The sequence below is a fragment of the Tupaia chinensis genome, unplaced genomic scaffold (assembly GCF_000334495.1).
Source record: "Tupaia chinensis unplaced genomic scaffold, TupChi_1.0 Scaffold000515_1, whole genome shotgun sequence".
NCBI lineage: Eukaryota > Metazoa > Chordata > Mammalia > Scandentia > Tupaiidae > Tupaia > Tupaia belangeri.
The window spans coordinates 8,142,751-8,153,152 of NW_006160028.1; the positions used below are offsets into that span (position 1 = coordinate 8,142,751).

Genomic DNA, 10,402 nt, shown 5'->3' on the forward strand with positions numbered 1-10,402 from the left:
GGCGAGCCCAAGCGCCCCTTAGGCAAAAAAACCCCCCCAAAAAAAAAAAAAAAAAGACATAGTTTATTACCTAGACGTCATGGTACTCTGGAACGTTAGAGACACCATGTGTTTGACCTAGAGTGCCGAGCGGGTAGTGATGAGGGAGACGCCGACCACGTCACCTTTGACCTGAGTCGTTGGTGTCTGATGCTCAAGAAAATTTTACGGGGAAAAAAGCTTGAAACAGGAAATTCCACCCTTTACCCTGACTTTTCCTGAGAGGAGAACTCAGTTCAGGTGGTTTACACACCTCCACCCAGGTGGAGAGCCACTGCCGAGAGGTGGCATGCAGTGACCAGCTGCGTAACTGAGGCCTCTGGTGGGAGTGGTGTGTGGGGCAGCGTCTTCAGGTGGACCCTCTGAGGGCTGAGGAAGCCTGAGGCATGGGCGTCCGCCTCTCCGGGGTTGTAAGCCACCTGAACAGCGCCAGGCCCCTTTCTGTCCCCATCCCCGTCCCCGCAGGCCAGCGGCGGCTGTGGGAGGCAGTGAAGAGGAGGAAGGCCCTGTGCAAACGCAAGTCATGGATGAGCAAGGTAAGTCCTGGGAGGGGCTGTCTCCGTGCCCCCTCGCACTTTGTCCAGGCCTTCCTCCTTGTAGAGCTGCCGGGCTCAGTGTCTGTCCCAGCGGCGACACGGGAGCAGCCCCTGCAGTGAGGGCTTCACACCAGCCTTGGAGTGCAGGGAATCGGAGCTGGTTGACAAGTGCGGCTTAACTCGAGCCTCACTCTCGCTGGGGCTGGGGTTGGGGCTGGTGTCGATGTCCAGTTTGGGGTGGTGGGCGCTGCCTGGGCCCAGTGCAGCTCTGCTTTGCCTGCCCCCCCTCTGGGTTTCTCTGGTCATCTGGCCTCCCTGATGGCTTCCTTCCCAATGCCCCCCCTCCACCCCACTTTGTCCGCGTTTGAGTCTGGTGAGGCCCTGGTCTGACTCAGTGGAACTTTGCCCATTGTCTGGAAGACAATGAGAGAGGAAGTGAGCCAGCCTGGGCCTTCCCTCCCCACTTCTGGCCTCGGGGCTGTGGTGGCGGTGGGCAGGGCAGAACAGCTGGACTCTGCTGGGATCGGGCAGCCAAGATTTCTGGCTTCAGTTTGGCAAAGGGTCTGTTTCTTGGGATCCTGTGGCCTTTTCTGGGGACGCTGTCCTGGTCCCTTGCTCAGGTTGTAAGGAAGGATGATTATGTTTGAGGCCAGGGAAGGCAGGAGAGAAGAGCAGTGGGGCAGGCTGGGATCCCTGGGTGGTCATTGACCTGCCCTGGGCTTGTCTGTGTCTCCAGCAAACCAGTGCTGGCCTCACTGCCCAGCTCACCTAGCATGGTTGGGGTTTGGGCTGCCCTGCAGAGAACAGCTGCAGAGACCCCACAGTGAGCTTACAAATAGAAAGCATCCCAGCTGCTGGGCCCTCAGGTCTGAGAGCTTCCTGGCCCTGCAGATAAGGCTGTGCCAACTCTGGGGGTGAGGGCCCAAACTGGGAATAGTCTGCAGCCAGAAGCCAAAGCTTGGAAAGACCAGTAGAAGAGGCCGAGAGAGACCGATGTGGTGAGCTCTGACCTCCATGTCCTCCCTCCTTCTGTTCCTGGACCTTTGGCCCCCTCCCTCTCCAGCTCAGGGCTCAGGATCTCCTTTTCCTTCTGTCGCAGCCCTCAGCTCTGGATGCCCCTCCAGAATCCTAGTCATCCTAGGCCTTTCCTCAGCGAGGACTTGCTTCATCTGTACTGCCCGCTGCCGCTGCCGTGCCACCTCTCTCTCTCTCTCTCACACACACACACACACACACACATGCAGTTCAACCTCAGACTAAAATTATCCTCTCCCTTGGGCAGGATGAAGGGCATCCGACTCCCCGGGGAGGGTGGAGACAGACAGCACCAAATGGTCAACCCAGAGAAGAGGCCAGGGCTAAAAACAGACAGGGAGGTGTTTGTGGAAGGCCCCTTAGGCTCTGCCCCATCTGTGCTAGTTAGGGACAGGGTCTGTGTTGGGTAGGGGGTATGGGGAGGAGGGGTTGGGACAGAAAGACGGGAGGAGACTCTGACCTGGGACGGGTGAGACATGGAGGGCTCAAGATGATCCCTGTCCCCACAGCTGAGCGTGAGCCCGCTGCAGCCCAGGCTGCACACCTGGCAGTCTGGTTCTGGCCTGTACCCTAAGGGCACGCTGAAGCTGTGAGTTCCTGTTGGGAGTGTGTTCTGAGGGGAGCGTGGGCCTCCAGCCAGGCTGCCCGCACTTCACAGTTTTTTAGGGCTGGTCCTATTTGGAGCCGAGCTGAGGAGCACCAGGTGGACCCAGTGGGTGGGACCGAGTGACTGGCTCTGAGGCCCTGGATTCCTCTAGCCCCTGGCTGCCTTTAAACAGGTGTTCAGTGGAAAGCGGCTGGAGGCTGAGTTCCCTCCTCATCACTCCCAGAGCACCTTCCGGAAAACCTCACCCACCCCAGGGGGCCCATCAGGGGAGGGCTCCCTGCAGAGCCTCACCTGCCTGATCGGGGAGAAGGACCTGCGCCTCCTGGAGAAGCTGGGCGACGGCTCCTTTGGCGTGGTGCGCAGGGGCGAGTGGGATGCGCCCTCGGGGAAGACGGTGAGCCCTGCATCCTGTGGACGCCACACAGGGATGGGATATGAGTGGAGCTGGGAACAGGCCCCAGAGCGGCTCCCCCTGGAGCCAGCCACAGGTTTAATTAAGCACGTTTACTTGTTTTTTCATTTATACAGAGAACTTTCTTAGAAATGTTTGGAAACTATTTGAAAGATAAGGAAAAAAAAAAATACGTGTAATCCCACCACACAGAGGAGGCAGAGTTAGCATTTCTGCCATTTTCTCCCATCAGGTGTTTTGTTGGATTTAGTTAAGATACAGATTTTTTTTTTTTTTTTTAAAGAGGTTTTTGCTATAGGGCACGTGTACTCGCCAGGAAGACAGAGACAGAAAGCGAGAAATCACCCCCAGGGGGTGTGGCCACACCGCAATCCCTTCTCCTCCATTCTCCTCTCGGGATCTTGGGCACGCACACACACACACCCGGTGTGAGTTTAAGCCACCGGGTCCGGGAATCAAACCGCGGTTTAATTTGACCAGAGGGGGGGGGGATGAGAAAGCAAACCGGCAGGTCTGGGACCCGAAGCACAGTCGACTCTGGGAGTCCAGCACCTTGACCACCATGCTACGTGCCAGCCTCAGCATTATCCTTTCAGTTTTCTTCCCTGGAGAAGAACTTAACTGGTGCATTCCATTCTTTTTTTGACATGCCGTTCTTAAGTGACTTTTTACATATGCAGACCCATGGAACCACTGTCCCGATCGTGTACGGAGCATGTCTAGCGCGCCAGAAGGTGTCCCATTCCTCTTCACTCAGTATCCTTGCCTCCAAGGAAGCCACTTTCTGACTTTTAGCACCACTGACTGATGATTTGTTTTTGTATTATACATTTTTTAAAAGAATTGTTTAATTTTATTTGTCATCATCATCATTTTAAAAAATTTGACCAGAGAGGTAGAGAGAGACAGGGGAAAGGAGTGAGAAAATAAACCACCATGGGAACCAGCAGTTAGCGTAATGGCTATGTCGCTGGACTCCCACGTAGTCGACCGTGGTTCGTTCGACCGCGGTTCGTGTCCCGGACCCGGTGGCTTAAAACTCACGCTGGGTGCGTGTACGTGCATGCCCAAGATCCCGAGAGGAGAAGGGATTGTGGCGTGACCATCCCCCCTGGGGGGTGATTTCTCTCTTTCTGTCTCTCTGTCTCTGTCTGTCTGGCGAGCGCACGCGCCCTATAGCGAAAATCTCTCTAAAAAATAAGTAAACCACCAGGTCCGGGACTTGAACTGAGTCCACCACCTTAACCACCATGCCACCTGCTGGCCCTTTCTTATATTATACTTAAAGTGTTTTCCTTCACCCAAAACACTTTTTTTTTCCCCCCATAGGGTGTGTGTACTCTCCAGAAATAGATAATGAGGAATCACCACCCTCTCCCAAGGGCAGTGGCCACAGTTCCTTCTCCATTCTCATGGGATTTGGGGCATGCACATACACCCCCAGCATGAGTTTTTAAGTCACCCGGTCCAGGACATGAAGATTGGTCAGCTGTGTGGGAGTCCAGCACCTTAACTGCTACGCCTGCCACCTGCTGGCTTTCCAAAACACTTCCAATATTCTACTGTATTATAACATTTTTTAAAAATGTAACTTTATTTATTTTAATTTGACCAGAGAGGGACAGAGTGAGAAATTGAGCGTGAGAGTGAGAGAGAGAAAGTGAGAAAGTAAGCCTCCAGGTCCAGGACTCGAACCATAGTCAGCCATGTGGGGGTCCGGTGCCTTAACCTCCACACCACCTGCCAGCCCCTTATTATAACATTTTAATGTGCTGTCATCTCCTGGTTGTCTCCTGCCTTGTGGTTGCTCTTTTACCTGGGAGGGGAAGCCTTGCTGATGGCTCTCCCCAGACAGTCACATGCAGAGCGCGTGAGCCCAGGCACTGGTGACGGGCTCGCCCACCAGATGGGTAGCTCAGTGGGAGGCAGGGATCTTTGAGCCTAGTTGGAAGGAGGGGTGGGTTGGCTCGGCGTGTTGGGGCTGAGCAGGCCCAGACTCTCTATACCTCTACTGGGCAGGTCAGTGTGGCTGTGAAGTGCCTGAAGCCCGATGTGCTGAGCCAGCCAGAGGCCATGGATGACTTCATCCGGGAAGTCAACGCCATGCACTCGCTTGACCACCGAAACCTCATTCGCCTCTATGGTGTGGTGCTCACACCACCCATGAAGATGGTGAGTGCCGTGGGCAGGAGAGGTGAGGCAGCAGAGCCCGATTCTCGTCAGGTCGGCCCAGGGCCCTCACCGTGCCCCTCCTCCAGCCTGTACTGTGACGACTGTCCATTCTGGCAGAACTCAGACACCCTCTAGGTTCTGCTTTGGTCCCTGACCCGATGGACTTGCAGGGCCCGGTTCCGACTGTCACTTGGGCCAATGTCCATTTCTGTTTTTCCAGTGCTCAAGGCAGAGAGTTGCTCCCAGGGGTGGGGGGCTGACCTCTGAGCTTGCGTTTTGGAATTTCTAGCCTGAGCCCGTTGGGCTGCTGCTCTCTGAGCCTCAGTCTTCCCACGTGGCCCAGAGAGAAAGGCTTAGGAAGCCGTGGCATTCCTAGAGGTCTAAGAGGACAGGTCCACAGGAGCTGGAGCCCGGCTTTGGGAGGCCTTCAGGAGAGACTGGGAGGGCAGCACAAGGTGCTGAGGGGCAGGGCTCATCGGCCTGTTTCTCTCCCCTCCTCCTGGCCTCAGGTGACAGAGCTGGCGCCTCTGGGTTCGCTGTTGGACCGGCTGCGGAAGCACCAGGGCCACTTCCTCCTGGGGACCCTGAGCCGCTATGCTGTGCAGGTGGCTGAGGGCATGGGGTACCTGGAGTCCAAGCGCTTCATTCACCGTGACCTGGCTGCTCGAAATCTGCTCTTGGCTACCCGGGACCTGGTGAAGATTGGGGACTTCGGGCTGATGCGAGCGCTACCCCAAAATGATGACCACTACGTCATGCAGGAACATCGCAAGGTGCCCTTTGCCTGGTGAGGGGCAGGCGCTGCTGTTGCACAGGGCCTGGGCCCTCCCCTGGTCCCTGCAGACCCAGACCTCAAAACTTTCAGGGTCCTTGTACTCACCACAACTTTTGGGTCTCCCTGGGCCTGCCTTTGTGTGTTCTGGGCCCCATGCACCCTGTGCACTCCATCTGTCCAGGAATTCTCAAGGGCCTGAGTAGCAGGGTCTCGCCCCTGGAAGGCACAGGATGCACTGCAGGTACTCACAGAGGGGGGTGTTACTGAGCAGGATATTAAAGGCTTCCGTGAGGACTTAATACTCGCTCCTGAGATAGCAGAAGCTAGCCAGGCAAAGACTAGTTGGTAAATATCCAAGATAGGGTGACGTGGAGGTTACAGTGACTGGATCCCACAAGGCCAACCGCACAGTTGAAGTCCTGGACCTGGTGGCTTGAGAAACACCCAGGCACATGTGTGTGCATGCCCAAAATCCCAAGAGGAGAATGGAGGAGAAGGGATTGTGGCGTGGCCACCCTGCCTTGGGGTTGATTTCTCATGTGTTCTATTGTAAACTAAAAGAAAAAAAAAAAGGCAAATAAACATATTCTCGATAGAATTAGTAACAGACAGGGCCAGACATTGCTGGGTCGCATAAACAGTGAACAGGCCTGCTTACCTGAGCACTGGGGGGGTACCTGGCCTTTGCCTGGCACCTGTGTGGGTATGTCCTTCGCTGAGACCAGAAGCACCCAAGGGAGCATGGTCTCCCTGCTTTTGAGTAGGAGGGCTTGGTCCAGTTCTGCTCGCTAGAGCTGTGCTGTGAGTGTAACCCTCCCAGTCCAGAACGAGTGGTCACCGTCATTAGTAACTGATGTTCGACCCAGGGTGACCGCGTGTCCTGGTGCCTGTTGTCCTGGAGTGATTTATGTAGCATGCCCTTTCATTTTTTCAAGCATTGTAGTTTAGATGGCGAATTATAAAGTCATCTTTTTTTCCCTCAGCCCCCTTCTTTTCCTTTTTCTTTCTTTTTGTAAACTAAAAGAAAGAGGTTTTTGCTATAGGGCACGTGCACTCACCAGACAGACAGAGACAGAAAGCGAGAAATCACCCCCCAGGGGGGATGACCATGCTGCAATCCCTTCTCCGTTCTCCTCTCGGGATCTTGGGTGCACACACGCCCGGGTCCGGGACTCGAACTGCGGTCGACTACGTGGGAGTCCAGCAACATAACCATTACGCTAACTGCTGGTCCCATCTTTTTTTTTTAAATAAGGATTTTGCCATAGGGTATGTGTGCTTGCTGAAGAGAGACAGAGAAGGAAGGAAAGTGAGAAATCACACCCCTCTCACGGGATGGGGGGCCATGCTGCAATCCCTTCTTCATTCTCCTGGGATTTTGGGTATATATGTACATGCATCCAACGTGATTTTCAAGCTGTCAAGTCTGGGACTCGAACCATGGTCAGCCATATGGGAATCTAGCACCTTAATCACCAAGCCACCTGCTGGCACCTCCAGAAGAAGACTTTCTAAAGTTTATTTCTTTATTCTGCTAGTGAGATAAGAACTCCCGACAGGATCCCGACGCCACAGTCCACCCCAGCCCTGATCACGGCACACGTGTGCCCGCATGCTTTATTCTTGGGTCGACCTCGCAGAGTGCCACATTTTGCCACCATCCACCTCTCTATAGCTCCTTTAAATAGTTCTGGGAAGCGTGTTATTGTTATTCCCATTTCTCACGTGAAGAAAATGAGGCTTAGAGATCTTGGAGGACCTTCCCCGGTCCCCTGTGAGTGGCAGGGCCAGTCTTCAGTCCCACAGGAGCCTTTTTGGTTTCCAGTGCAGCCACCGTCCCCAGCCCCCCTTCTGGCCTCACCACATTGTCTCCTACTGGGGAGGGAGTAGGGGCGCGCTCGGGTGAAGCCAGTGTGGCTGTTCCCACCCATTCTGGTTCTTTCCCAGGCCCCATCCGAATTTCCCCCACTCACCTTCCTGCTAAAAAAACCCGAATCTAGGGTCCTGACCAGAATCTGGAAATTGCTGTCCTTCTGCCAGTTAGACGACAGCCCGCATTTACCCTCTGGCCCATCCCGGGGCCTTCCGACCTTCTTCCTTTCCCCGCTTTCCTGACTGGGGCGTTTCACGCTCGTCCAGAAGTCCCACTTGTCCCTGCCATTCGCACGGTGACCCTGGTACCTGTTGTCGAGCTTGGCACGGGGGGCACTGACAAAGGCTTGTTGAAGGCGTATTTCTGTTATCTCGGGGCTGATGCAGGTAGCGGTGCTTGAGGGGCCTTCTCTTTGACTCCTGCCTCTCGCAGGTGTGCCCCCGAGAGCCTGAAGACACGTACCTTCTCCCACGCCAGTGACACGTGGATGTTCGGGGTCACGTTATGGGAGATGTTCACCTACGGCCAGGAGCCCTGGATCGGCCTCCACGGCAGTCAGGTGATGGGGTGCTCCCTGTTAGGAGGGGTTCACCTACAGCCAGGAGCCCTGGATCGGCCTCCCTGGCAGTCAGGTGAGGGGGTGCTCCCTGTCAGGAGGGGTTCACCTACAGCCAGGAGCCCTGGATCGGCCTCCCTGGCAGTCAGGTGAGGGGGTGCTCCCCATCAGGAGGTGTTCAACTACAGCCAGGAGCCCTGGATCGGCCTCCCTGGCAGTCAGGTGAGGGGGTGCTCCCCATCAGGAGGTGTTCAACTACAGCCAGGAGCCCTGGGTCGGCCTCCCCGGCAGTCAGGTGAGGGGGTGCTCCCCTTCAGGAGGTGTTCACCTACAGCCAGGAGCCCTGGGTCAGCCTCCCCGGCAATCAGGTGAGGGGCATCGGCTGTGTGGGTTAATCTCACCCCTCGCTCCCATCCTGGCCTTGCTGCCACTGGCTGTCCTGATGGACTCCCCCACAGGCCGGCTCTGTGTGAGCGCTCAGGGAGCTGAGCAGAGTGGGGCTGCCCTGTGGGCCAGGGGAGGAAGAGCAGGGGCTTGCACTCATTCCTGGCCCCTTGCCTCACCTGCCTTTCTGAGAGCCCTGGACCTGGGAGTAAGGGTCTGAGGGTCTGGAGATATAGCCCCTCCCCGGGTAGGCTGATCTCTGGAAGACGGGCATGGCCAGTTGTAGGATGGGCTGAGGAGAAGGTGTGGGGTGAAGGGCTGGGTCTTCGCCCACCCTCAAACTCTGCACGACGCGCCAGCAGATCCTGCATAAGATCGACAAGGAGGGGGAGCGTCTGCCCCGGCCCGAGGACTGCCCCCAGGACATCTACAATGTCATGGTCCAGTGCTGGGCCCATAAGCCGGAGGACAGACCCACGTTTGTGGCCCTGCGAGACTTCCTGCTGGAGGTGAGGACAGGTCTGCCCACTTGAACGAGGGGCTGCCTCAGGGTGGGCAGTGACCTGTCTTTGCCCCCAGGCCCAGCCCACAGACATGCGGGCCCTTCAGGACTTTGAGGAGCCAGACAAGCTGCATATCCAGATGAACGATGTCATCACTGTCATTGAAGGAAGGTAGGGAGTGGGTGCTGTGCCCTCCCAGAATCCCCCAGGGTATGTGGTCAGAGATCTCTTCTGTCTCCATGATTCTCATGGCAATGTAAGCTGGTGGCTGGCCTGAGCCCTTCAGTGAGGGAGGACAGGCCGGGGTCAGGGACATACATGCTGCTCGGGCTGATTTTCCCCGCCTGGCTGCCTCTCCTCCACGGGCTGCGGGGCCACAGGCTGCCATCATGAGAGAAGTAGGCAGTCGCCCGGCCTGGCCTCGGCCACACAGCACTATGGGACTCCCTCTCGTCTCTAATCTCCCCTCCCCATGCCCCTCCCAGCACAAGGACTGCTGCTTGTTCCCCCTAAGCAGCCAGCGCAGCCGGCCCTCCCCTCCTCGTGGCCATCCTGCCCACCCAGCGCCACGGCGCGCTCTCAAGGCTTCCCCTAGCCTTGGCCTCTGATATTTGTCTCTTTCCCCTGCTCTGCCTGTAGTACCCTCTGTTCCTGACCACCTCTCCTCCACGTGCCTCCACACGTGTGTCTGCCTCCAGGCAGCGTCTCCTGAGTCACTGTCTCCACCTGCAGCCCCGCAGCCCCAGCCCTGTTGGAAGCCCCACCCGCTGCGGGCCCTGCCCTTCATTAATTTGAGCCAGGGTGTCCAAGGAGCTGCTTGGGCAGGGGTGAGCCTTGAGGACCAGGAAGAAGAGTGAGGCAGAGGAGATTCCCTGTGCTTGCTGCTCCTCTGACTCAGGACCAGGCGAGGAGGCGACAGGGGGTGCTTCCCATGGCACCCGTCTTCGCCTTAGTCTAGACTTCCAGTTTTGGGGCTCCTGCCTTCAGTTAACCCTTAGGCCTCATGGGGGCCTGGTGAGAAACCCCAGCACCTCCTCCCCAGGCCCGGTGTCTGGGAACACAGATGACACACCATCCTGGAGCCGAGGGCAGGGTGGCTGGGCAGGTGGTGGCGGTGGAAGGGGGCCAACAGCTGCTAGGAGAGATGTGGGGTTTGGAGCTGAGGCCAGGCCATGGCACTCTGGGGGGCATCCTGAAAGTAGGAGGGTAAATCATGGGCCTCTGTGGAGATGCCTGGCAGGGCCTGGACCAGAAGTCTGCCTATAGCCATTCCTGCCTCCAGGAGCCCAGAACCATGGATCTGCCCACTACTCTGTACCCCAGTAGCTGCAGGTCTCTTCACCCATCCTGGTCTCAGGAGGAGCCTATGTGCCAGGGCCAGTGTCCCCAAGGGGTGACTCAGGAGCTTCTGTGTTCCTGGGGCCCTGGGTCACTGTCGGCAAGGTGGGCAGCACGAGAGGCCACAGGAGTGGCTTTTCCCGGGGGCCCGCGGGGGGACCCGCCCCCCCCC

At 57.0% G+C, this 10,402-nt stretch overlaps 1 protein-coding gene across 12 annotated transcripts in view; it reads left to right on the top strand.

Moving 5' to 3' along the window:
- Nucleotides 1-10,402, top strand: part of TNK2 (tyrosine kinase non receptor 2) — a 34,978-nt gene that overhangs the window by 13,911 nt on the left and 10,665 nt on the right. For 9 of the 12 annotated variants that reach the window (XM_027775045.1, XM_027775047.1, XM_027775040.1 and 6 more), the window contains 7 exons: nt 505-575; nt 2,390-2,611; nt 4,649-4,801; nt 5,311-5,588; nt 7,882-8,008; nt 8,752-8,898; nt 8,969-9,063. In XM_027775045.1, the coding sequence (XP_027630846.1) occupies nt 505-575; nt 2,390-2,611; nt 4,649-4,801; nt 5,311-5,588; nt 7,882-8,008; nt 8,752-8,898; nt 8,969-9,063 (1,093 nt within the window). Of the gene's footprint in view, nt 1-504; nt 576-1,466; nt 1,574-1,612; nt 2,200-2,389; nt 2,612-4,648; nt 4,802-5,310; nt 5,589-7,881; nt 8,009-8,751; nt 8,899-8,968; nt 9,064-10,402 lie in introns of those variants that run through there. The other 3 variants (XM_027775049.1, XM_027775043.1, XM_027775048.1) reach the window with 3 other exon arrangements.